The 27,000-nt window shown below is 58.1% G+C and overlaps 1 protein-coding gene across 7 annotated transcripts in view; it reads left to right on the plus strand.

Annotated features, from left to right (window-relative positions):
• The window catches only part of ZMIZ1 (zinc finger MIZ-type containing 1), a 231,956-nt gene that overhangs the window by 190,489 nt on the left and 14,467 nt on the right, over positions 1–27,000 (plus strand). For 6 of the 7 annotated variants that reach the window (XM_086680113.1, XM_086680109.1, XM_086680110.1 and 3 more), the window contains 8 exons: positions 7,450–7,594; positions 18,164–18,278; positions 19,270–19,487; positions 20,189–20,387; positions 21,299–21,589; positions 24,362–24,544; positions 25,741–25,818; positions 26,494–26,668. In XM_086680113.1, the coding sequence (XP_086536239.1) occupies positions 7,450–7,594; positions 18,164–18,278; positions 19,270–19,487; positions 20,189–20,387; positions 21,299–21,589; positions 24,362–24,544; positions 25,741–25,818; positions 26,494–26,668 (1,404 nt within the window). The remainder of the gene's footprint in view (positions 1–7,449; positions 7,595–18,163; positions 18,279–19,269; positions 19,488–20,188; positions 20,388–21,298; positions 21,590–24,361; positions 24,545–25,740; positions 25,819–26,493; positions 26,669–27,000) is intronic. The other variant, XM_086680112.1, reaches the window with a different exon arrangement.

Below are 27,000 nucleotides of genomic sequence, written 5' to 3' on the forward strand. Positions count from 1 at the left end.
GTCAATTGACTCAGTTACAGGTGTTATTTGATGACAGCGCCAATCTCTAGACCCGTCCGGATAGGATTCCTTTCGGGGCTGATGTTCCTGAGGCCAGGTCCCAGCCCCTGGGGAATGGGGAGCTGCTGACAGGTTTAAAAGCCACAGGGCACCGGTCACAGGTTGACCCCGATTGTCTGGCTCTCGGATGCAGCAAGTGCAGTCTGTCCGTCCCTCCCGCCTTGCCTGTATTAGGTTATCAGCTGCGATTCTCTTCAGTGCATTGGTTGTGTTGGTGCATAGCCTGTGCCAAGGGTCGTGCTGGGTGTCAGGGTTGCAGAAGCGAACCCCTCGGCTCCCATCATGGCCCGTGGGTTGCTGTGACAACACAAAAGCGCACCTTCCCCCGGATAGCCCGGCTCTCTGACTCATTTCCGCATCCATTGAACATCTCCCATCCCTACCAAGCAGCGTACAGCCTCCGGGGACACAGACTGGAGAGAGGTGATCAGAATACATTTGTGGAAAAATTCCTCTGGCCGCCTTGCATAGTGTGGGTTGGCAGGAGGCAGGTTTGGAGACGGAGATAAATGATGGGCCGGGCTTGTCGTAATTCAGGGGCGAAGGGACAAGGCCTGCAGAAGGTGATTGCAAGAGGCAAGAAGCAAAGGGGACACACTGCAGAGATAGATGATCGGGCTGCACTGGTCTCTGTGGGGGGCAGAGGCGGGGATGTCTCCCTGAGGTGGCTTGAGGTGCTCCCGGGGAATTTGGGTGGATCGGGGAACAGGACCTCAGATGCGGGGTGGGGAGCTGGGAGGAGCCCAGCGTGGAGGCCCATACTTGCTCCCAACTCACCAGGCAGGGCCCTCCAGCTGCCCAGGCCAGACTTTCCTGCTCCTGCTCCCACTTCAGAGGGTCCTGATGGCAGTGAGCTGATGGCACGGAAACATTTGAGAGTGGGTCCTTAATATTCCTCATTGAGCAGTGAACTCCACTGGCATGCTCCCGAGGGATCTTTGTGCCTCGCCCTGCAAGAATCTTCCTCACCCCCTTCCCCAGGGGGTGGCCACAGCCTCTTGGGCACCTCTGAGTCCTGCCCCAAGCCTGGGTCTCAGAAGCCCCTCCTTTCTCCCTTCTTCCCTTTCCTCCTCCCTCCCCCCTTCTGTCTCTCTCTCTCTCTGTTCCTCTCTCTCTCTCAAACATACACACACACACACACACACACACACACACACACACACACACACACTCATATACACCCAGAGTTCCTCTGTTCTCCAGCAGCCTTTTAGTCGCTAAGATGCTCTTTGATACTTAATATGCCTTTGTTTCATTTTGCATGTAGCTTCCCCAGGCTGCAGTGCATTTGATAATTGTCTGGCTTGGCCCTTACATCCAGGTCTCTATACCTTCCCCCTGATGCCCCCCCTCCCCATCCATGGCTGCTCCCATCCCTTCCCAGTCTGCACACCTTCCCCAGAATGAGCAGCCCAGGCCTCTCACTGTCTGAACGTCCCCTGCTCGCCTCCATAAAGAACAAATGCCTTGTTTCCTGTGGCCACTTGGCTGCCTCTGGTGCCTGGCTGCTTTTCAAGCTGGAGTGCAGCCTGGCAAGGGGCAGGCAGCCCTTCTCCTGTGCCCGGGTGAGCTCGATCACCCCTTTGATGCTCTAACTCCCCGACCCCAGCCTCTGCCTCTCCTCCACCTGCGCACCGGCTCATTGTCTGCTGGGCTTGTCTGGAGAATGCAGCTTCACCCACACCCCCCTCCCCACACCTGGAACCCAGGCAATTCCCAAATCCTGCCGCGCAGCCTCTTCCCACCCCCACCCCGCCATCTCTCTGGTGAGACCAGCCCATCCCACTAGTCCATCTGGCCAGCCCCTCCTGCGTGTCCCCTCTGCCAGCAGCCTCAGGTACAGAGACATGCAGGTCCTGTCACTGCCCCCAAGGAGGACACATCTGAGACAAGCCAGGACTAACATGCCCTGGGCGCCACTCCTGACCTGCCCTCACTTTTGTATCTGGTTTCCTTTTGCTTGTCCCTCAAGCACCCTGTGGGGCTGCAGGGTTCCGGAATAGCCAGGAAGATCTTGGGGAGCAAATGTCGGCCATTTTCCCACCCTACCCTCCTAGATGTGCATCCTGTGTCCTCCTGATGCTCAGACCTGGAGTTCATTTCCATTTCTCTTTCAGAAGAGTGCATGCTGCTTTAGCCATAGCATCTTCTGGCACAGGGGTCCCTAGACACATCTACCACATCCCAGTAATAGAAGGTGCCCCCCATTGTCATGCACACCAATATTTATGTCCCGCTAGGAAGGAAGTCCTACCACTAATCACAGCACAATATGACATCGACTGTAAGACACATGCTGTGGCAGATGGCCCTAGTTTAGGTCCATAGCAGGTCTGGGGTGGGAATCCGGTGCCCCTGTGGCTCCCTGGGTAAGTTGCAGAGAGACGAGTGCAGGCAGTGGGACCGAGAACTCAGCTGTCATGTCATCCTCTGGCTGGAGTCCCCTCTCCTGTCCACTGACCCTCAGGGCTGCTGCTTCCCCTGTGGTGTGGCCATCAGGAACTTGGCTGCTGAAGACTAGGGCCTAAGATAGGGCCAGGTGAGGTGTCCGAGTCTGGGTGTTGGGTTGCTTTGGACCCCAAGGAACCCCTCAGGTGGCTGCTGTTGGGCTAGGGGTCCCGTGGTGGATCCCAGGGAAGCCCAAATTCCTCCCTTTCGGGGCTAAAGGCACCTTTCCAGTGGCTGAAGCAAAGGCAGAGCCGCCTCTAAGGGAGGACTTGATTTTTGCATCCTGTGTCTCCGGCGGAGCAGGGCACATGATATTGTCCTCACTTTGCCCCTTGGCACCCACCTCAGCGGCTCAGGAGGGAGGCAGGAGGAAGGGGCCACTCCACAGAGCCTGCAGCCAGCTGGGCATCATCTGCTCCAGGGCCTGGGACTTACAGATGCCCTGCAGCCACCCCAGCCCCTGTGCGCTTCTGGAACCGCATTCCTCTTCGGTTCATTTGACTGTTGTGTGGCCCCAAGTGGCCGGAGACACCGAGGCCCCCATCCTGTTGGTCACTCATCTACCAGTGGGTCAGTGATGCCCATTGTCATCGTTGCAAACACGTGGATAGTACCTACTAGGGCCTGATGGTAACTCAGCTCATCCTTACAACTACCCTATGAGGTGGGGAGCAGAATACCACCACCCCATTTTAGAGATGGGAAAACTGAGGCACAGGAAGATTAGGCAACTTGCTCGAGGTGTCACGTAGGTGGTAGAGACTGAGCTGGGATCAGGTTTCATGGACTGGTTCCAAAGTCAGTGCCTCACCAGCTCCCCCAGGGCTATGTGGTGGGTGTGGGATGCAGGGGGCTGCTCTTCTGGGACTACTGTGGGTTACAGGGTTCCTTTGTTCCCTTGCCCACCCTCCCTCCCTTTCTGGCTTCTGCTCGGACAGCCCTGTAGTTGGTTGGCAACACTAATCATAGCTCACATCCATTCTCTGAGGCAGGCAGCCCCCGTTAAGCCCATTTCACAGATCGGGAAACTGGGTCTCCAAGCCACGAAGCAGCCTGTGTGAAATCTCACGGTGGCAGGACATGAGCCAAGTACTGTCACCTGTGGGACTACAGGGCCAGGGCACCTAGCCCCCACTTCCCGTGGGCTGCCTACCATTGTCCCTGCCCTCTCTTGGGGCAGCGGGGGCACTGGTGCCCATTGGGGCTGCCTTGACACCTCCTGGAGGGGGCTGGGATGGCCTCCTCCCATTCGCAAGGCGCTTTCCTGCCAGTGGGAACAGGGAGCATCTGCAGACCCTCACCTGCTCTCCAGAGACCACACACGGTGCCTTCTGGGCCTCCATGCTTATTACACCAGACACTGTTTTCAGCACTTAGTAGGGGTTAGTGTCATTTACATGTCACAACAGCCCTCCAAGGAGTGAGCATTGCCATTAATGCCTACTTAACAGGTAAAGAAACTGAGGCCCAGAGAGCTCGTATGATTTGCCCAAGGTCATGTAGCTCTAAGGGGTGGAACCCAGGCTGTCCGGGTGAGTGGTCCTCCCAGGACCGGCCAGAGGGCTGGCCACGGTGGCTGTCTACACGGTACGAGGGGCCCCTGAGATGTGGAAGGCTGGTATCCCCTCCCGAAACTCTTCCCATTGCGGGGACCCTCATGCACTCTGCACCACACCTTCCGGTCCCTCCCACCCCATCCGGGGACTCTTCGTGCCTGGCATCCCTCCCGAGTCCCAGAGCCTGTGCTCAGTGGTCCCTTTTCCTTTCCCACCGCAGAGAGTGCCCAGAGCAGAGACACAGGGCCAGAGAGACGTGCAGGTGGGGCTGGCCCATCAGAGCACACGCACTCAGCTCGGCCCAGATGCACGCACACAGGCAGTGCACATCCAGACACACCCCACCCTGCTGGGCTGTCTCTCTGTCCCTGTGTGATCCCCTACCTGCCTCTGTCCGTCAGTCCTCCAGGGTTTCTGACGGTGCCCAGACTCCCTGTTTGGCTGCACATTCCCACACGTCGTCATGAACCGGCATTTGCCCCAGAACAGCTTGCGTTGGCTTGCACCATGAGAGAGCATGCACTGTGCCCGTGCAGCCGCCACCATGTGTCTGCCAGTGTGGCCTCTGTGCTCACCGGCTGCTCAGGCCGAGGGGGTGAAGGGTGCTGCCTCCCTCGCTCCCTGCCCTTTGCCTCCTGATTGTAGGAACGTGGCTGTCCTGGCATCTGTGTGATACCGTGACTGCCTAATGCACATGTCACATCTGCTCACAGCGTTCCAGACTCTTCACAGCCAGGCTCTGCTATGCCACCGGCTCCCTTTTATTCCCGTAACGGAAAACCACTCCACTAGCAGGGGGAAGACAAGGGCTGTCCTTGAGCAAGCAGGGGGGTGGCCCGTGACATTGCAGGAGAGCTCCTGCGTGGCGTGGTGCCCCCCGGGAAGGGTGAGGGCTGGGAGGCGCGGCCACGGGCAGCGGGCAGCACCATCTGTGGCCATCCTTTGTGCTGGCAGCCGAGCAGTCCCTCCGTCGCTGCGATCCAGCAGGCCTCGTGCTTGGCGTGCAAATGAGTTTCCAGATGCCCAGTGCCCGCCCCCTCCCCCCCACCACACACACACACAAGAAGCAGTAACTAGGGGCTTAGGAGAAGAATGGAGCAATCTGGAAATTCATTTCTGTTTGTTCCAACCTCTCTGAATAGGCTGCCTCCCCCTCCAGCTGCGGCAGATGTGTGCTGAATGCCCGCTTTAGGGGCGCTTTGCCCTGGTTCTGGGCAGACACACGCCAGGGTAGGGGCCTCCCTGTGCAGGTGGTGGCAAGATGAGCCTCACAAAGAGGGCCAGGACATATCTCTTAAGACCTAGCTGCCCCGCCCCCCCCCCCCCCCAGCAGCCCCTCCTGGAGGCAGAAACAGGTGCTCTCCTGGCCGAGGGCACAGGCTGCTTTTCAGCCCACACTTTCCTCCTTGACCGGGTGTCTTCGGGCCCTGCACCAGCAGAGCAGACAAACCCAGCAAGCCGGGAGGGCCCGTCACCACCCCGCCCCGTTCCCTGCAAGAACCGCTGCCCTTCTCTTGTCCTTGAGCCCCCAGCAGGTCCCTGGTAACCGGTGGACCTTGCTCCCGGGCAGCCTCAGCAGGACGGCATGGGCAGGGTTCTCCGGCTGGTCCTAGTGGCTGGCCCTTGGCCCCTGCCCGCCTGGGGAGGAGCGGGAAAGAACCCCTAGCCCCCCACTACTGATCAAGTTTACGCGGGCCACAAGAAGGGGCAGAGTGTGACATGACTTCAGGGGGTCCCTGGCCCTGCCTTTAGGGTTTTCGGGCTAATGGGGCTCTCTCCCCGGGGTCTGGGCAGTTTGAAGCGACAGACCTGTGCAACCCCTCCAGGCAGGGCTTTGTGCCTCAAGGTTGTTCCCCCCCCCCCCACCCAGTGCCAGCTGAATTTGGCAACGGGCATGATTTGCACGTGGCCTGAGGGGTTCCTCACTGAACTGGCAGGGCTGGAGACCACAGCCACTTGGTGTCTGCCTCCTGAAGGGTTTCATCCGCTCCCCCACATTTTGGTTCAGGCTTGGGCTTCCCCACTGGGGTGTGGGGCAGGGGACACACCATCTGTGCCTCTGCCCGTCTAGGCGTGGTTAGTGTGAGCGAGGGACTTCACCCGCCTGAGCTCAGTCTGCTCATCTGTAGAATGGGGATAACAGCTGGCATTCTGGATCATGCAGGGCAGATTTGAACAGAAGGGCGCGGAAGCATGTTGTACAGCATCTAGATGGGAGAGCCTGGAAATGACGGAGCGGGCTCTGCACCCAGCCAAGTGGCTGAGCTGAGCCGTCCTGGTTCCGAAGGCTGACTACTTCCGTAGCCATCAGACAGACCAGTCCGGCTGAAGTACTCATGGCAGGAGGGGGCCAGGGTGTGGTCACCTTTTTTTGCTCCCACGCAATCGTCTCAGCAGTTTTCCCATCTACCCCTCACCACAGCCCTGGGAGGAAGGCAGGGCAGGAGTCGTTATCCCTCTTCCTCTGCAAGCAAACGGAGGCCCAGAGAGGGTCTCCGAGCTCCGTGGGTTCACACGGCAAGGGGGTGACAGCCCGGCCTTCCAGACTCCCTCATGCTCTTTGGAAGGCCTGGCCAGACAGACTGAGCCTAAGCTGCTTTTGGCCCCTGGTGGTTACCTCAGGCCGGTGGAAGATGATTCCCCAGCACCCCGTTAACTTCAGCTGCTTTTCTCTCGGTGTTTAATGTCTCTAAGCCTGGGCGTGGAGGGTCCTCCTGTGCTTCTGCCCTTGCTGCCCCCTCACACGCTCTAGCTTAGCCCCCACCCGTGGGCCGCCCTCTGCCCTAGAAATCCTTCGTTCTCCAAAGCGTGGGTGCCCAGCACACCGGGGCCAGCCGCTGGGCTGACTGGAAGGATGGGCACTTCTGCGGGGAGTTCTTCCGGGGAGGACCCTGCAGGCACTCCTGGGATCCTCACTAGGCTCCAGGAAGGCTCTGGATGCCTTGTGAAGTTTGCCCAGCCTGGGAGAAGCCATGTCGGGCTGCTTGTCCAGAGGCTTCGCTGAGAAGTCTGGGGGTGGGCCGGCAGGCCCTTCCTAAGCTCGCCCCACACAGGGTCTGTGCGTGGCTCCCTCCCTTGCTTCGGGGGTGTGACCCCTGACATCCCCTCCATCATGTCCGGTCTCTCCTCTTTGCCGCCTCTGGGCTTGTCCTTCTCAAAGTGGTAGCCTTTGAAATGTGCCCCCCTCTGCTGCCCTCCTCCAGCATCAGGAGCCTTTTAGCCCTTCCTTTGGGGTGTTAGTCCCGCTGTACAGGTGAGGAGGCTTAGTGGCTCTCCCAGTGTCACACGAAGGTGGGAGCACCCAGTGTGGGCCCGCGACGGGGGTGTGGGCGTGGCAGGAGGAGGTGGCCGCGGGGCCCGCTGACCATCCTGTCCTTCCTCGTAGCCCTGCTGTCCTCCTGGTGCGAGGAGCTCGGCCGCCTGCTGCTTCTCCGACATCAGAAGAGCCGCCAGAGCGACGCCCCCGGGAAACTCCCCATGCAGCCTCCCCTCAACTCCATGAGCTCCATGAAACCCACTCTGTCGCACAGGTGAGTGGGCACGTGCCTCCAGGGGTGGGCGCTAGGCAGCCAGCCCTCAGGCCCCGACGTGCCCTTGGAAGAGCCCCTCAGGTGGCAGGACTGGGGTGGGGACCTCTGAGCAGCCGTGAGGATATTCCCTGTTTTCTCAAATGCCGCTGTTCTTTAAATCCATGTGGGTGAGCGCCGTTTCTCCAGCGTGACAACGGAGGCTGCAAGCACTGGTCTTACCCAGCCTAACTGCTTTGTCCCTTCAGTGGAGGGCCGTCTCTTCTTGAGGTTCTAGACTCTGGGCTGAAAGGTAACCATCCTGAGCCCAGGGTCTTCCCCCTTTTCCTGAGCGAGGTGTTGGGCAAACCCGGAGACACCCCGGGGCCCAGAAGGGGCTCGAGAACGTCACAGAGCTGATGGTCCCACCGGCAGATGGATGGGGCCAGAGCCAGCCCAGGCCGACCACGCAGGAACCGAGTGAGGCTGGGCTGTTAGCACAGGGGTGGGGCCACCAGAAGCGCAGGGACACAGGTGCGAATGGTGTGGCGGAGGCCATCAGGCACTGAGGAACTGGCCGGTCCGCCCTGCACTGGCCTCAGAAGGAGCGTGGGCTCAGGCCCCGCAAGTTCTGTGGCTAAGTATTCCGCAGGTCCCTTGCTGAGCTGGGCACGCTCTCGCCCAGTGCTCTACCGGCTGAGCAACAGACCCGCCATGCTGTCTGCTTTTCCTCTGCGGGTCCCGCCAACGAGCGCGTTTCCGGGTGAGGTGCATTTGCAGTCAGAGCTAGGCTCCCGTTGGTGACCCAGCCCGACTGAGGCACCCGCGGCCCAGAGCACCCCGCAGGAGACCTGGCTCACACCGTTGAGGTGCTGCCACAGAAGCAGGCACTGGCCACACTCCACAAATTGAATTGGAGACTGTTGATTCTCAGAGCCACAGGGGAGCTCCTTAGGTCCAGCACCCTGCCCAGACAGGACGGCCCCAACACATGGTTCCCTGCCTCTGCCAGAAGCACTTTATAGGACGGCAAGCCCGTCACCACTGCCTCACCGCACCCTCAGCCCGACCTGTGACCACTCAGACTCAGGACAGCCCCCCTTCTGTGCGTGTTTCCTGGTGGGTGGTACTGTGTTGGCATTTGGGCCAGGGCGTTTTTTCATCGTGCGGGACTTTGCAGGGCATTTAATATCTCGGTCCCTGCCCACTCGGTTCTTCTACTGCCCCCTCTCCCACCCCCACGGTGCTAAAGTACCTTCACACAGTCTTGGGGGTGAGGGTATCACCTGTGGCTAAGAAGCACTGCTCTAGAGAGACAAAACCCACCTCTGGCCGCCTTCCTCCCCTCACCCTGGCTCAGCAAAAAGCCACAGGTCTTGTCCGTCTGAGCGGCTGCCAGCCGCTGTGCACTAGCTGGGGCTGAATGCAGCCTAAACTACCCAGCTCGCATTTACCCTTCTTTTAGTCTGTTCCCACTCTGCCCCGCCAGACTCATCCTGCCTCTTGTTGCCTCACACGTCCTGTCCTTCCAGCCTGTCCCCCTCCAATTGGGCCAGGGCCCTGCAGCCCCGCTTAGAGGCCTGCCTCAGACCTGCTTGGCCATGACCGTTCAGGCCACGGGGCGCCATGGATCTGGACCCCGGCCAGGCCTTTGCCAGGCTGTTGCTGTGCTGAGCTGCCGGCGTGAGAATGTCCCGTCCTGGAATTCACCAGATGAGGGATGTCTGTGCTCCAGGGGCTACATCTCGCTAGCTGGGGAAGTAAGACCAGTGAGGCAACTTGGGAACTGCCAGATCCAGGCAGGGTTAGGGTTCGGTGACAGGTCGGCCTGGCCTTGGGGTTCCAAAGGAGGAAAATGGCTGTCAAGAGGCTGCCCAGACGACATGGGCCTTGGTCTTCAAGGGTTTGATCTGAGAGCTGGGCAGGTGCCTTCTAGGAGTTTGAACTGGCTTTCCCTCAGTGGGCCGAAGAGCTGCTGGCTGGTACCCAGTGCCCTGCCACCTGTACCACCACTGGTTCAGCTCTCTGTATGTGCTCACAGAATGATAGAGAATGCAAAACAGCAGCCTCTCAGAGATGGGAGAGCCCTGTGCCCTGGAAGGTTTCAGGGAGAAGTGATGGATGACCAGCTGCTTCCGTGGAATGCGGCCTCCTTAACGTAGCACATTCTGGACGACACCTCCCGCCCTGAATGTCAGGACGAGAAGGGAAAGTGGGCCCAGAGCAGGACAGTGACTTGCCCATGAACACACCGCATTGAACCACACACAGTGCTCTGCCCTTCTCTCTGCTGCTGGCCATTCAAGATCAGTGAGGTGCTGTCTGGTTGTTCACCCAACCCTGATCCAGACCTTGCCCTATTCCCCATTCTGTAGCAGGGCAGCTGAGACCAGAAAGAAGTGTCATCAGTTGAACAAGGACCGGTCCACATCCCTGCTGATGCAGGGCTGAGGCCGAGATCACATTGTGAGCCAGTGATTCGAGTCTGGTTGGTCTCTACTCGTAGCTTCATGAATTTCCCGGGAAATTCCCATGAGGGGCATCACCTTTTAAGTCCTCGTGTAATTTCCCAAACCAGAAGGAAAGAAAGTTGAAGAGAAAGTCAAGTATTTTCACAGAAAGGAAACTTTTCTGACCACCCTCCTCCACAAGTGTATTGAGTGATGTGGGGACAGAAGCCCCTCTTGCCTTATAATTAAGGAGACCCTAACCCAGGTGAACTTGAGGACCCTGTGATGTCCAGGATTTGGTGTTTGAGATGTGTGGCTGTTTGAAAACTCAGGGGTCTTTGTCTGTAGGCTCTGAGGACAAGTAAATAAAAGGGTGAGGGAGCCTTGGAAGCCTGAAGCCCCAGGCTCTCTCTGGGTAACTGTGTGACTGTCGCATGGTCACAGCCATTTACATTTTTGTTTTAATGTTTGTTTATTTTTGACGTGGGAGAGGGGCAGAGAGAGAAGGAGACACAGAACCCAAAGCAGGCTCCAGGCTCCGAGCTGTCAGCGCAGAGCCTGACGTAGAACTCAGACCCACAAACCATGAGATCATGACCTGAGCTGAAGTCGGACGCTTGACCGACTGAGCCAGCCAGACGCCCCGTCGTGGACATTTAGAGGAAAGGTTACATGGAGGTTGGTGCCACGGCACCAGGCTGGGAGTTGGGGCCCGTGACCCCTCGAGCCGATAGGCACACGGTGGCACTCATTGCCACGCAGGCCCCAGGCATCAGAAAGGGCCAGCCGATGGCAGCCCCGTGGCAGTTGCTGAGGGTGACAGTGTCAGGAGGAATGTCGAGTGCCCGCACGTTTGGGGAGGGCTTTGTGGTCTGTGGAGCAGTCAATGGGCCGTCTTGGAGTCTGGTCCTGATGAGCGAGCTGTAGGTAGGTGTGTGCTCTCCACTTTACAGGGATGTGCAGAGCTTCGGGCGGGAGAAGGAGGGCCGGGAGAGGCCAGCCCAGGGTGGCACGGGGCCTCGGGCCCACGGTCCTGCAGCTGGACCCCTTCACAGTCCCCGCAGCGGCCCGGACTTGTTGCCGGCAGACGTTTCTGCCTTCTTCTTGCTCATGAGTGGTTAAAAAAGCCATTTGTGATTAGCACATTGTCCATATGCAAATCAGTGCTGCAAAAGTAATTAAAAGCCTAATACATCTTGTTTACACTCTTCGTTTAATTACAGCCAGAGCCCGCTAGAGCTGGGGAACACTCCGGAATCAAGGGGTGCTGCCCTTCTTCCAGGAGAGGGGTTTGCGGCCCCCCAGAAGAGAGGTGCCTGGGTGCGGCCCCCGTGCTCCCCTCGGTGTGGCAGGTTGGGGCACAGGCCCTGAGCCAGGCTGCGGGAGGCGAGCTGCTGCCCTGGCGTCTTCCAGCTGGGGAATTTTGGGCAGCTCTGTAACCTCTCTGTGCCTCAGTTTCCTCATCTGTAGCACTAGAATAACAGCAGTGCAGGACTTGGAACGTGCTTGCCGCCGGGCCTGGCACACAAGATGTCCCACGGGCCAGTCATTATTCCCCCAGCCCTCCGCTTGGTGCCGGCAGACTCTGGCGCTCTCACTCTTGTCAGCTGACGAAGAAGGGGTCATTCAGAGCTGACCCCTGGTGTTCTCCTTTCCTTGGTCACATCACACTACCTTCACCGCCTTTATTGTTAGCTGCTTTTGTGTAGCCGTACCCAAAGCTCAGAGGGTAACAGGCCCTTCTTGCCCCCAGAAAATTAAAAAAAGACAGAGAAAGCGAGGAAGAAAGTAAGAAAGCAAGGAAAGCAAGCAAGGAAAGAAAGAAAGAGAGAGAGAGAGAGAGAGAGAGAGAGAAAGAAAGAAAGAAAGAAAGAAAGAAAGAAAGAAAAGCAAGGAAAGAAAAAGAAAGAAAGAAAGAAAGAAAGAAAGAAAGAAAGAAAGAAAGAAAGAAGAAAGAAAAAAGAAAGAAAGAAAAAGAAAGAAATGAAAGGGGGATTGAAGGACCCATAAATCCTGCTCCATCGGTTCCAGATTGCTAAGATACAGGATCTTTTCCTTTCCTCCTTCCTATTGATAAAATTTAAAACCCTGTAATATGCAGTTAGCGACGCATTTCCCTCTATGTTTCACCGCAGGGAGGAAAGGAAGCGGCCCGAGTCGTTGTGATGATAGAGAGCAGTGTTAATGGTCCCCCTAAATTAAAGAGGGTGGGAGCTTCAGCTCCTCACTGGCTTGGTGTTTCATTAATGGTAACTCTACAGCCTTGCATGGAGACGGGACCAATATAGCCAGATCAGGGAAATTAATTAGGGTCTGACAATACCCTTAATAGGAATTCGTTATTTCTCCCAAATAAAGTGGCTGTTAGAAATGCGAGGGAAGAAATAACTCAGCCCTCCCCTCCTCTTCCCTCCATGAATGTCTGTGTAGACACTGCCACAGGAGGTACCCGGGAGCCAGGAATCATCACTCCCTCTTGCTGGGCTTTACTCATTTTCTCACATTTAGCAAACATCAGTCAGTGCCCATGGAGCTGCCAAACAGACATGTAAATCATCTACTATAACTGCAGCGTGAAAAGCTCTTTCATGTGACAAAAAGAGCTGAGGGAATAGAGGAAAACGTCCTTGCTTCTGCTTAAGAGAATCACAAAAGGGGGGAGTATCCAGGCTGGGCTTTGAAGTATAGGTAGGAGTTCACTAGGAACAGGAAGGCAGAGGGACACTGAAGCAAAGCCCCAGAGGCTCAGAAAACGAACAGGAATGATGATAACACTCCCTCTCATCGATAGCATTTCTGCAGAACTTCTAAGCACTATCATTGTATCAGCAAGTAAACATGGGTGCCTACCTACATGCAGTCAGGCTGGAGAAACAGAGAGGAGAGCGTATGTACAATTTAGCAGGGACTCTGTGCCAGGCACTGTGCCGAACTTGTATTAGTATGTTTCATCTTAGGAGAGCGTTCGTCCCATTTTACAGATGAGGAAGTTGAGCTGACTTAAGTTCAAGTTGATACAAATTGTTGGTAGCAGAACCCAGGTTTGACCCTATAAAGAGTCTAGGTTTAGAGCCTAGAAACTTAGCCTCTGTACCACAGGGCCTCCCTCTGCCATTTGAGTATTACCCTCAGAAATGTTTGGTTGGAGTCCCTGAATATCTGCCAGGATACTTGGTGCGGGCCAAAGCTAATGATTTGATGGATAGAGTGTTTTTTCCTGGGTCACTGTTTGGGTTTTCTCTGCAGCCTGTCTCTCAGACCAAACTTTACAGGCCCTCTGTCCCTTCATGCTGGGCAGCTTCCCTGAGAACCCTCAGGAAGCTGTGCCCCTTGGAATTCTCAGGGACTGCGAGATGTCCCTCATAGCGTGTGCTGCCCTCACGTTATCACCATCTTCCAGCAGGGAGGCGCCATCTTCCCCGATCCTTAGCTCCCCGAGACAGTGGGGCGTGGTCAGACCCATCTGGCAGTCTTGCCCTTGACAAACTCTGGGACCCTTTGAGCCTCAGCTCCTAAGAGATGCATCTGCCGAGCCCACGTTAAAGGGAATGTGTTCTCGGGTGAAAGCCCCTTCACACAGTCCCTTGCTTCTAGAAGCCACGCGATAAATCGTAACAACGACAGCAACAGCCAGCAGTTTTAGGTGCCTGCGTTATGCCAGATGTGGCCATTGTGCCTTAGACGTGTGAGCTCGTGTAATCCTCGTGACAGCCTTCTGAGAGAAGTACTAGTATCCCCATTTTACAGACGAGGACACTGAGGCATAAAGAGAGTAAGGAGCTGCTTCATTAGCCCTTCTCTGTCCCTCTCCCCAGAGGGCAGGACCTCTCACTTCCTGGGTGCCGGTGCCCGTGGGGTCACAAACGCACTGTGAGTGGTCAGCAATCGAAATTAAGGAATGGACGCCGTTTTCCCTTCTCAGGCATCCCTCTGAGGAGAGTGTGGAGAGGTGGGCTTTCTCTCTGGTTAGCAAAGGCTTTCTGAGCCCTGTAGGTTTGAAGACATCATGCCAGGCACAGGTAGCCTAACTCAGGACTCCTGGGGCAGAAGGAAAAAGGCAGGAGGGCTCTCATTTGGGCCCCCCACTCGGGCCCTAGGAATGCGAGGAACAAGTAGAGCTCAGGCCAGCGGATGCGGCAAGGGCTTCCTGGAGGAGGTGGCCTTTGGAAGAGGAGCCTGGGAAGGACGAGTGGCATTTTTTTCAGGGTGAGGATACAGCATCCCAGACCGGAAAGAGGCACAGAGATGGGAAAGCGCCTGTCCCCGTATTAGGGAGCTTTTGGCAGGCAGAGCCCTGCTGAGATTCCAAGTGGCTTCTGGGACTGCTGTCTCTCTGGGTGGATTGGATTCTTAGGGCAGTTTTGGCTGGGCTAGACTGCAGCTGGGGGGAGCTGTGGCATGAAACCAGGCCGTGCTGGATTGAGGGCGCACAGAAGGAGGCAGGATTCCTAACAGTGGGATTCTCTTAGCTCCAGGGGCCCTGGCCTCCCTTTGAATTGCAACCAGGTATGGGTAAGAGGAGAGAGTGGTTCCCGACCTGGGCTGAACTTATCTGCAGGTTAAATAGTATTTGCCGGAGGAAGGAAGAGTCTCAGAACTACACAGCCCTACACAGGCCTTCTAGGCCTCTTCTTCATCACCCTGGGCCCCCTCCCACACTGGAAGGGCCCAGGAACCTGGCTTGTCCTTGCTCCTTGGGCTCAGGGAGCCTGAGCCGGGCAGCCCCCCTGGCGGTGGTGTCTGAGTCCGGGCAGAGGCGTCGGCAGGGCTGACTGCCATGGGCCTGTGGGGGCGAGAGCCTTCACTGCGACAGCAGGAGCCGTCTCCCCAGGAGATGAGTCACAGCCGTGTTGGTGCGGCTGCCACTTCTGCTTCTGCAGCAGGTGCGAGTGGGGGCGAACAAGTCCCCGAGACCGCCCCTCCATGCGTGTGCCTGTCTCTTCCCCCGCGTGTGCACAGCAGCATGTCAGCGGGGCTCATGTGCACGCACACATACGTGTCCCCCTCCGCACGCATGCGCTCCTGGTATGTGCCTGGGTTCTGGGGTGAACCTTGCAGCCAGGCGGTGGGATGCCCAGTTTGGGAACGATGGTTCCAGTCGCTTCTCACCGGCTTTGGGGTGGAGGGGACGAAACAGGAAGGAGCTGGTTTCCGCCCACAAGGCCCACCCACGGAGCTGCAGGGCAGTTGGGAGCCTGTTTGTGGGCCTGTGCAGTATCCTGGTGAGCCGGGGCCTCCCCACCCGAGGCGGTGAGACAGCAGCTGCCGGCTCCCCGCCCAGGCTTCAGGCGGGGCCCTGCCGGGCTACAGGGGCTCCCGGAGGGCTTTGCTTCCTGAGCCTGCCGAGTGCGTGCTCAAAGGACACGAACCTCGGGCAGAATGGGCCATCAGCCTGGAGGGTTGATGGCAGCTTGTGGGGCAGGCGGACTGGGGAGAGAAGACAGGCTCACCCTTGTGTTCTGTTAAGCTGATGGGAGTCCCGTGTTCAATCCTGCACACCTAGAATGAGCCTCACAGGACAGCTGGTGTCTAGGGGTCTCCTCTCCGTTGTTTAAAACTGTCGCCTGCAGGGCCTCCCTTCGAGACTGTGGTGTGCCAGGCCCGCGACCAGATGGTACCCCAGCCCTCTGTGACTTGTGCCAGAGAGGTGGGTCTAGCCCAACTGTGCTGACGAGCAGGCTCGTTGCTTACTTGCCTGTGCTGCTGCGCCCCCCCCCACCCCGAGCTCTCTGGGCACCCAGGTCCCCATTCGGCCACCCCAGATGCAGAGTTTGAGGTGTCTGTCACCTTTGGCCTGTGCATCCCGGCCTCACCCCCCATCATCAAACATGATGCAGACACGATGCTCCCGGCAGGAGCAGGGAGCAGGCAGGAGGGCTGGTTCCCGAGGACATTTCCTCCCCTTCAGGTTCTTGGCCTGCTGTTTGCCCCTGGAAATCACGAGTATTGCTCCAGCCTGTGTCCCTTTCTAGTTGAGAAAGCCTTTTTGTCTGCGTTCGTCTCTCTGAGCCACATCAGACTGACACGACCGAGGCCTGTGTTGCTCAATCTTCCTTGACTGAGACCCAGAGTAAAAGCACGTATTAACGGCTGTGACCCAGGACGCACTCATACGTGTATATAAAATCAAGACGTTAAGTTCAGGGAATAATATGTATTCTGACCACGTGTTCATGCTTAACTACTTTCTGTTTTATTCCCTCTTTTTTCCCCTCATGCTGGTTTGATGTCTTGACCCGCTCGGGTTTCATGACCTACAGCTTAAAAACTCTTGAGAGGAGAGTGGGGGAGTACCATTCTTAGGCCCGTTTTACAAAGGAGGGGACTGAGTGCAGACAGGCGGGAGGAGCTTGTCCCCCAAGCCAGGGAGGGACAGGACTTGTATCCAGGGTACCCCGCCCCCCCAAAAAAAAGCCAGGAGAGGAGGAAAAGGGAGCGGTAGGATTTCTCTGAGACCAGGAGGTTGGGGCCGGCCACTCCAGTGAGGTGATTTCTGAGCAGAGATAGGAAGGAAGCCAGGGGCTGGCCGGGCAAGAGGGTGTGAGGCCGGGGAAGAGCAAGCCTGGGCAGACAGTGCCGTGGTCCTGCCCTCCAGTCCGACCGCCCCCGCAGGGCCCCGCGTGCCTTGACTGTGTTGACTGCCGAGGGCTCGGCCTGGCAAGAAACAGGCGTGAGACTCAGACCCCCGGCTCCTCTCTGGCTGCTTGTCATGCAGGACTGTGGCTCCTTCCTATAAGTCCTGACCTCTGGGCTGGCTCCCAGCACCCCCAGGGCCTGTTAAGCTGGGGTAGAAGCTCTCCAGGAGTGAGTGAGAGCTTTTGCCTCCTGCCGACTTCCTGTGACGAAGGCACGAGCCCAGCAGAGGCACGAGGCGCTTTCTACCACGCCACCCTCCTCCAGGCCTCCTTCCCCCATCCTGGTACCCAGCAGCACTACCCGGCAGGCCTCACTGCTGCCCGTTGGGGTGCTGTGCGGGGCCACTAAAGCAGATATGGGTGCTCTGTTTCTCTGCTCCTTCTGGGGCCGTGTCTGTGATGTTCTCCTGGTGAGAGGTGCCAGAGTCCAAGCGGAACAGGCTCCAGAGGAGAGACAGCTCCGGCTCAGCACTCATAAAGGCTGGGCCTCGGGCATGTTCTCGATGCTGTAACTCCAACAGCCCTCTCCCTCTCCCTGGAGTCACTCTTTGCAGCAACTAACAGGAAGCCATTATTGAGCACTTACTGTGTATAGGGCAGGGTGTTGGGCCTAAGGTTAAGTCCTTGCTTCTGGTGTTTAGGGGCTTCCCAGGAGATGTCACCAAACACAGTGGGTACTTCTGGGCCTAGCGACGAGACTGGGGAGACGTGGGTACGGCTGCTCCAGGAGAGCTGGGAGTCAAGCTGGGAGGCAGGATATGCTGATGAGCTGACAGGGTAAATCGCTCTGAAGTGTGTGAGTTTGGACTTTGCCTTGTAAACACTGAGAGCCAAGGAAGGTCTTTGATCACGCAGAGCGTCTTGGGGGTTGGAGGGAGATTAGCTTGGCAGGGATGTGCAGGAGAGACTGGGGTTGGGAGCAGGGGAGGAAGCATGGCAGGCAGGCCTGTACCTGTGATGCAGAGTCGGGAAGGAGACTGACGTAAGGAAACTCCTGCCAAAGTCCAGATCCGCAGGGCTGTGTGGCCAACCTGCTCTGAAGGGTCGGGAGGAAGGGGGAAGAGGTGAAATTCAAGACTGGGGCCCTTCCGGCCTTTTCTGAGAAGGGACCGGGAAGTTCCAAGGGGAAGCGGGTGTGGGGGAACCAGAGCTTTCTGGAGGGACCACTTCATGTCAGAGCGTGGTTGGAGGAGGAGCTCAGGTTGGGCCTGCGGCTCTCTCTTCTTCCTCGCAGCGCGGCCTGTGGACTTCGGTGGCCTAAGGTGAGACAGACAGCCATGGGGGTGTCCCCAGCGATGCGGGGAGAGGTGGTCGCTTGGCACGGTCCGTCACCGTGCGATGTCACCTGTTCGGCGTCGGACAGCCTGTCAGGGCTGGGGGGTCTAGAGCTGGCTGAGACGGGGGTCACCTGGGCTGGGCTGGGCTGGGAGCTGCGGAGCGTGGTGGAGTGGCGGGGCCCTCCTGTGTACGCGGCCCCTGAGAGAACCCCCCTCTGTCTCCCTCTGCAGTGATGGGTCGTTCCCCTATGACTCTGTCCCTTGGCAGCAGAACACCAACCAGCCTCCCGGCTCCCTCTCCGTGGTCACCACGGTTTGGGGAGTGACCAACACATCCCAGAGCCAGGTAAGAGCCTTTCCTGCCCCCAGCCCCTCCCAGGCAGGACCATCCCCTGAGCCCCGGGGCCTTTGGGTCCCCATCCCGTGCCAGCCCTCCTGGCTCTCCCGGGCTCTGCCTGGCTGGAAAGACCGGCTCTCAGGGCACACTCAGCTGTGGGCACGCCTCTACCCTCCACACCTGCCTCAGGAAGGTGGCAGCTGGCCCCTACACACCGTCCCCGGTCTGGGGCCCTTCCTGGGGAATGAGTCTCATCTGACGGAGAGCCAGTTCTTCCCCAGCCCACGTTTACTTTGGTTGGATAAATGGGAGAACTTCCTGGCTGTTACTGGCCTCAGGGCCCCAGTGTCTGGGGTCTTTGACACTGGGTAACCTGGGTTAGATTTTAGCAAAATGGTGAGCTTTCAGCTTGTGACAAACCCCTCCCCACACGCCTGGCCAAACCTGCCTCCTGCTCTCGCCCCTTCCTCTTTCCTCCACTCCTTCCTCTCCCGCCGGCCCAGCCTCTGCCATGGCCATGCGGAAGGCTCCGGGCTGTTTGCCGCCTGGGAGGGCACCACTGGGCCTCCCTGCAGTCTCGGGGCACAGGAGTCCCTCGGCCAGCATCCCGCCACCCTCCGGAGCTGGCAGATGGGCTCTCTTCACCCTCACGGAGCAGCATCCCAAGGCCTCTGTGTGGCCCGACCCTCCGGGCATCCAGGACCCTTGGCAGGGGGAGGGCTGAGAAGTCCAGTGCCTTCCACCTGGCACCAGGGGCAGGACCAGCCCTGCCTCACTCGATCACAGGCTGAGGCTCTCCTCTTCTGTGCTGCCTGCTTCCAGGCTGCATTACCCCTTCGAAGCATTCATATGCTCTGGGAACAATTCATGCCTCCACTTTTCTCCTCCTTTCTCTCTGTTCTCCCTCTTTCACCATCGCAACCCCCCCCCCCCATGTCTCCTTCTTCCTCCCCATGCCGCCTGGGGTACCGCTTGAGTGACAACCACTCTCTGCCCACAGGTCCTCGGGAACCCTATGGCCAATGCCAACAACCCCATGAATCCAGGCGGCAACCCTATGGCATCGGGCATGACCACCAGCAACCCCGGCCTCAACTCCCCCCAGTTTGCTGGGCAGCAGCAACAGTTCTCGGCCAAGGCCGGGCCCGCTCAGCCCTACATCCAGCAGAGCATGTACGGCCGGCCCAACTACCCCGGCAGCGGGGGCTTCGGGGCCAGGTGAGCAGCCTTCCACCCAGGAGGAAGATTCCAGTTTAAATGCCAGCACCGTGCTTCCTGGCACATCATTCCCCATTTTGAGGCCGATCTGTGGGTCAGACACTACAGCACCTGCCGTCAGACCCGTGGTGATGGGACCGTGTGCTTGGGCCTCAGAGTGACCCTTGTGCCTGGTGTCTGTATATGCTGGGACCCACGGAGAGGGCGGCCCCAGCAGCGGGGGGAGAGCTGCTTCACGCAGGTCAGGCAGGTCACCGCCCTGCCGGTTGTGGAGGCAGAGATGCATAAGGTCAAGAATCACCAGGGTCAAGAGGAAGGGAGGAAGGTGCACAGAACCCCAGGAAGATGCTGCAGGGATGTGGGGGGCAGGCAGAGGCAGCCCATTCCTCCTCGGCCATCCCGTACTGTCCAAGACCACCTCTCGGGCTTCACCCCTCTCCGCGGCCCTCTAGCGGCCGCGAGAGTCCGTGCCGCCCGGCACCGACACGGGCGGCTTGCCGGTCACCAAGTGACATGAAGGGCTGCCAGCCCACAGGAGGCCCCGCGCCCCTTTGGGTTCTGAGTCTAAACACCTCCCCTGTCTCTGAGCTGGGGGCGGGAGGGCTGGGAATGACCCCTCTTCTCCCTCCCAGCCCAGGGCTTACCGCGGTTCATCTGTAGATTCAGGCGGTATCTAAGTCTTCCCTTCTTCTCGCTTGTAGCTACCCCGGGGGTCCTAACGCCCCCGCAGGCATGGGCATCCCTCCGCACACCAGGCCGCCTGCTGACTTCACTCAGCCGGCGGCTGCTGCCGCGGCAGCTGCAGTGGCGGCGGCGGCGGCCACAGCCACGGCCACGGCCACGGCCACTGTGGCAGCCTTGCAGGAGACGCAGAACAAGGATATAAACCAGTACGGACCGGTAAGGGCCCCACCAGTCCCAGTCAAGCCTCGGCCCGCTCAGCAAGGCAGGCAGCCCCGGGAGTCAGGCCTGGGGTGTCAGTGCCCTGGGTGCTGGGAAAGCTGATGGGGTCGGGGTGTGTTTGGGCTTTCTTGGAGGCACGTGGAAAGGTGTGTGTCAGGACGTGGGTGTGGCGGGGGAGGGGGGTTTGTGTTTGTTCCGCGTGGGTTTGTGGCTCGTGCGTGTCTGAGAATGGGGAAGGAGGTACCTCAGTGCCCTCTGGGCTGCTGCTCGCCAAAGAGTGGACTCCATGTCTAAAATGTCTTGTCACCAGTCTATCCCCGTGGTGGCCTCTGAAGACCATATACTCCTTGTCATCCCATCTGGGGGTTGAGCCCTGGTCCCAGTTCTGCTCCCCTGACCTTCAGGACGGGTGGCATGTGAGGCGAGGGGGTTCCCCGCAGGAGTGCAGGACAGGGGACAGGAGGTGGGGACCGTAGGATGGGCACAGCTGGGACTGCCTCAGATTGCCGATGGAGGGTGTGTCTCCATTGGCCAAGGGCGGGGCCAGGGCTTCCAGGAAAGGGGCTCCTGCCTCCATCCTCATCCCCCCCCCATCCTTCCACGCCCCTCCCCACCTCTGCACCTTCTTCCCGTTCCCTGCCTGCCTCCCTGGAAATGCTGCCTGCTCTCTGGAGTGACTGCGCCCCCACCCCATAACACCCTTGGGCTGCATCTTTCCCGTGTGGCCTGCAGAGGGCAGCGGTGAGCCCAGGAGGCCAGAGATTCCCTTGGGGCCTGGTCACCAGCTGCAGCCACACAGGAAAGTGCCCCCCAACCCAGAGCCTCCCACCTCCCCCACCCTTCCCTCCCTGCACTTTCAATGCATGTGGCATTTTATTCTTTTTTTTTTTCTTCTTCTCCCGTTGAAGGTCTGTTCCTCTTTCCAGATGGGTCCCACCCAGGCGTATAACAGCCAATTCATGAACCAGCCCGGGCCGCGGGGGCCTGCCTCCATGGGGGGCAGCATGAACCCCGCAAGCATGGCGGCTGGCATGACACCCTCGGGGATGAGCGGCCCTCCCATGGGGATGAACCAGCCCCGGCCGCCCGGCATCAGCCCCTTTGGCACCCATGGGCAGCGGATGCCCCAGCAGACCTACCCGGGGCCCCGGCCCCAGTCCCTGCCTATTCAAAGCATAAAGAGGCCATACCCGGGAGAGGTGAGTGTGACAGCAGGCAGGTGGCGTTCATGGTGGGAGCTGGGGGTGGGGAGGGGTAGGGGGGAAACCTGGGGCTTGAAAACACAGGGACTGTGGGCAGTACTTTGGAAAGGGTACGAACTGACCTGGACAAAATCTGGACCAAAAGGCCAAGCCTAAGGACTGAGGATTCGGGCTCCAGGGTTTAAGACCAGCTCTGCCATTTCCCAGCTGGAAGTCCTTGATCAAGCCGTGTCCCTTCTTGAGTCTTGGTTTTTCACCTATAAAAGATGGTGACGGTCCAGCCCACCTCCTGGGGCTGCTTGGAAGATTTGAATGAGGGGCTGTACCCAGGGCTCTTGGCCCCGGGCAGGCACGGACAGCTGCAGCTGCCGACTGGCTACTGGGTGACTTGAGTAAGGAGCGAAACCTCCTAGAGTCCACATTCCTCACATCCGCATGAGGGCTTCTCACTTCCAAGAGCGAGAGAGGAGACAAAACCCTGTACATATCTAATGCCTGTGCACGTCGGAGAAGTGATTGGAAGGCAGACAGTGTGCTTCTTAGGGCTCTTCTCCATCAACTGTCAGCTGCTCTTTCGGGAGGAACATTGCCTAATTGGCTGCCCAGCCAGCTCGGCCAAGGGGGCGGTGAAGATTTAGGGAAGTAAAACCCACACCTGTCCTCTGGGAAGCGAGACCTCAGCAGGAAAGAGAAGGTCTAAGCAAGAACCCATAAGGCAGTGATGCACGGTGGGGTGTATGGAATTCAGCTTGAGGTCAGAGAAGGAGGACTTCCTGGAGGGGGTGTCATAGGGCCTTCCGTGAGCAACGGGAAAACAAGTTGGCAGCAAGTGGCCTATCTGGGTAAGGATTTAGCTCAGGAGCAAAAGACACAGGGCCCCTAGAATCCTAGCCCAGCGCCCACGCTCCTCAGGGAGCCTGCCTCGATTCCTTACCTAGGCGAGGCTCCCTGCTGAGCAATTTCCTGGCAGCTGTCTGCTTGCTGCCTGTTCTCAGACCTGCTTCCCCCTACTTGTCTCAGAACTGTGGCCTTCAGCTCGGGCTTGCAAGTGGGTTTAGAGTCTAACCTTAAGTTCCTCAAAGGTCTCTGTGATTCCCTCAGTATTCACCCTGGCTCGGGCTTGGCCATTGTTGGAGGCGTCCTGAATCCAGTTAAGGGAGAGGTCAGGGACCTCCTCAAACACCCAGACACTCCTGGGTGGGCACGGGTGCAGGGAGGTACCAGCCAGAGAAGGACCGTGGCTGTCAAGGCCCTGGCTGTCCTTGTGCTGGGGTCTCAAGCCGCTGGCCTCCGTCTCCCACATACTGCCCCCGACATGAGCTCTGGGCCCTCTCTCGCCCCTTCTGTGCTCACACTCCCAGCGTCCCTGCTGGCCGGGCTAGAGATGCATGTGCAGACCCAGACTCAGGGCTGCAGGCCCCCAAGGAGGTGATGGCAGGAAGGGAGATCGGGAAAGGAATTCCCAGTCGTTGCTCTGACATCCGTCTGTGCCTGCCCTGTGCTGCGCTGCCCAGGGCCCGCCAGAGGCCTTCATTTATGTTTACTAAATCATCCTCTTCATAGAATGCTGATGCTCCCCGGCTACAAAACGCCTGGCTCCAGGCTGTGACGCCGGGTAGTCACGTGGCCTGACGCTGCCTGGGAAGGCAGGCCTTCCCTCGCAGCGGCATGCTTCTAGAACCTTTGAGCTGTTGGCACGTTGGGCCAGGGGCAGGTGCCAGACTGCCCCGTGCCACACAGGACTCCTCCTCTGCAGTCTGGTGGGAAGGCCCCAGCCCCCACCTGCGTTCCTCCTCCGGTGACGTGACGGGAACCCCACTGTCATGCAGAGCAGCCACCGTGTCCCAGCAGTGTGAGTGGCAGATTCTCTGACACTGGCGTGGACACCTCCCTCCTCCACCGCTTACCTTCAGATCCTGCTTTCACTTGTTGAGCGAGGATTTATGGAGGGTCCACTGTCTACCAGATTCCGGGACACAGCTGGGACCTCTGAGCCTGGAGGCAAGAGAGACAGTTACTAAACCAGGAGCTTCAAAAGACAAGGGAGAGGGAACCAGCGACTCCACAGGACGTGATGGCCTGGAGTGTCTGGGCGGCAGGTGGCCCCTGAGGGTCACTTAATCTTACAGAGGGGGAAGGCAGCTACGAGGTGGACATCAGCGTGTCATGTGTCACGTTGTAGATCTCCGAGGACAGTGGTCCTGCCCCTCCCTGGAGCTGTCTTCTCTCTCAGTTGCCTGTCTTGAGAAGGGTTGTCTGGAACCTCCACAAGGCGGCTTCTCCCCACCCCTGCAACATGGCCCAGAATGGAGTGGCTGTGCGTTCTCTTCAGTGCGGGCTCTGGGGACGGTGCCTCCCAGATTCAGCCTCAGATTGCAGGGTCGAGGGAGTCCCCTCTCTGGAAGCACATCCTGTTGTCTGCCTTCCCCCGTCACGTACCAAGTACTAGGAGAGGCACAAAGGGGGCTTTGGAATAGGGCCCCCTCACGATGGCAGGAATGAGAGGCTCTGAAAGTGCCCTCGGTTCGGGGAGCAGGGTACTTGGAGAAGACATCTTCACGGTGAGGGGGCCTCCAGCCGCACAGCCAGAACCTAGTGTCTCAGAGCAGCAAGGGCCTCAGACATCATCTGGTTCAGCCTCCTCTCTCCGGGTGGGGGAGGGGGCAGTTTGCCAGTGGAAAACAGCAAGGACAGAGGTGAGGTGGCCGTCTGGTGAGTAGCTTGGCCCCACGACACTGACACACCTTCTCCTCTCCTTTGCCGCCACAGCCCAACTATGGAAACCAGCAATATGGACCAAACAGCCAGTTCCCCACCCAGCCAGGCCAGTACCCTACCCCCAACCCCCCACGGCCGCTCACCTCTCCCAACTACCCCGGGCAAAGGATGCCCAGCCAGCCGAGCACGGGGCAGTACCCACCCCCCACGGTCAACATGGGGCAGTATTACAAGGTGAGTTCTACCACCCCACAGGCCCCTTCCTCCCTCCCCACCCCCACCCGTGTCCTCTTGGCTCTGTGTTCCCCTGAGGCACCAGGGGGCAGGCAGAGACTTCCAGGATGTGTCATCTTGTCCTCAGAGCCATGTGTGCAGCGACCAAAATGTCCGTTCCTGTTCTCACGGGCTCAGACAAGGGTTTTGTCCTCTCCTTTCACTATTTACAGCACACGGGATAATAATTAAAAAAAATACATTTTTTTTAAAGGAAAAAGCGTCCACCTAGATATATTAATATTAGTTCTAAACCTTGTTTCGCTACACGCACATGGGCATCAGCCTGTTCTGAGACTTACTAAGGCTATAATTTTGAATCTGTTTCTTTCACTTGACGTGAAATCACAAGCGTGTCACTTACTGCTACAAAGTCTCCATGGTTTTTATTCTTTTAAGGATGTTTAACATTCTGCGGATACATAACCACACCCTATTTTATTCACTTTTTATTGGATATTTGGGTTGTTTCTGATTTTTCACTTTGGAAGTAACAGTATCACAGGTATTTTCAGGTACATAGCTTTTTCCTCCCTCTTTTTTTTTTTTTTTTTTAATGTTTATTTTGAGAAAGAGGGAGGGAACAGAAGCAGGGCACAGAGAGAAGGAGCCAGAGAATCCCAAGCAGGCTCCACGCTATCAGCTTAGAGCCCAAACGGGGGCTTGAACTCAGGAACTGTGAGGTCATGACATGAGCCAAAATCAAGAGCCGGACGCTTAACCGACTGAGCCACCCAAATGTCCCTCGCTTTTTCCTTCTTTGGGATTATTGTAAAGTACATCTCAGGAGTGAAGCCTGCTCTAGAAACACTTTTACGTATATTTGGCGAGAATTCATGCTGACTTACATGACCACCTTCGCTGCTCCAGCTTTAACACACTAGGTGTTTCTGGGTTTTTTTTTTGTAAACTCATGCTGTATCACTAGCTATGGAAAGAGAGAGGAAATGCTGTCCCCGCGGGTGACCTGCTCCACCCCTGTCCCGCTCTGCACCCCAGCACTGGATGGGCCTCACCAGCATCCCCAGCACTGGATGGGCCTCACCAGCATCCCCTGTATGGTACCGCTGGCCAATTTTCACATCAGGAAAGAAAGCAGGCTTCTGGTAGCTTTTCTGCCTTCCACGTTCATCACGTTGTTTATCTTGTTTTAACAGCCAGAGCAATTTAATGGACAAAACAACACCTTCTCGGGAAGCAGCTACAGTAACTACAGCCAGGGGAACGTCAATAGGGTATGTTCCAGTTTTCATCCTAGCTCTAAGCCCCGTGCACCTGTGTGTCTAAGGGGCCATGCCGTCCCCGGGCCCATGGATCAGGGTGCATTCCCGGGTCGTCAGCTCTGGGACACAGTAATGCCCAGACGGAATCCACAGGTCCAGGCAGGTGGGCCAGGGATGCATAAGGACTGGGGCCAGAAGGGTGAGGGGCTCCTGGGGTGCCAATTGCCCAGGATGCTACAGGCCCAACTCCATCTGGGGACCCCCTGAGCTGGGGGGGGTTGGAGGGTATGGTCTAGAGTCATTATGTAGGCAACCAGAGACCTGGGCTTCACCCCAGCTCTTCTCTCCTCCTGAGATTGCATTAGACTAGTCCCCCCTACCCTGAGTCTATGTCCCTGTTTGTCAAGTGGGCAGGGGACCCTGCACCTGCCTAGCACTGCAGTGCTGTGACCCAAGTGAAGGGTGGGAAGGCCCTTCCTAGGCCCACCTGTCTTCCAATTGAGACAGAGGCCTTAGTGCTGACCAGGATAGACGTATGTCCTGAGGGGTGGGGGAGGGCTCTCTTCCCTTGAGGGACCAGGAACCATAGTCCCAGGACTGTGGGGTGGGTGGGGTGTATGTCCACAGACATAGTCCCTCCTATCCCTGTGACCCCATAACCTATGTGTGGTTTCTCTTTCCCCCCAGCCTCCTAGGCCGGTTCCTGTGGCAAATTACCCCCACTCACCTGTTCCAGGGAACCCCACGCCCCCCATGACCCCCGGGAGCAGCATCCCCCCGTACCTGTCCCCCAGCCAAGACGTTAAACCACCCTTCCCGCCTGACATCAAGCCAAATATGAGCGCTCTGCCACCACCCCCAGGTGAGTGCCCCACCTCCTCCCTCTGTCTGGCCAGCCCCACCTCCTCCCTCTGTCTGGCCAGCCCCACCTCCTCCCTCTGTCTGGCCAGCCCCACCTCTTCCCTCTGTCTAGCCAGCTCCATCCAGGGCCCTGCAGTGGGCCAGGAGCCAGGGGGCTTGGAAGTTGGACTGCCTGTGGGGGCTGGGTGTGTGGCAAGGGCAGGAGGGCTTGAAAGCAGATAAGCCCCACCCAGAAGGGAAATTTGGGGTAGGGCTGTGCTGCCAACAGTCCTCATCACCTTCCTGAGCAGCTGGAGGCTGGAAGGAAAAGCGGCTCCCAGCTGTGGAGAGGGG

The sequence above is a fragment of the Puma concolor genome, chromosome D2, assembly GCF_028749965.1.
Source record: "Puma concolor isolate L17-30 chromosome D2, mPumCon1.1.hap2, whole genome shotgun sequence".
NCBI classification, from domain to species: Eukaryota; Metazoa; Chordata; class Mammalia; order Carnivora; family Felidae; genus Puma; species Puma concolor.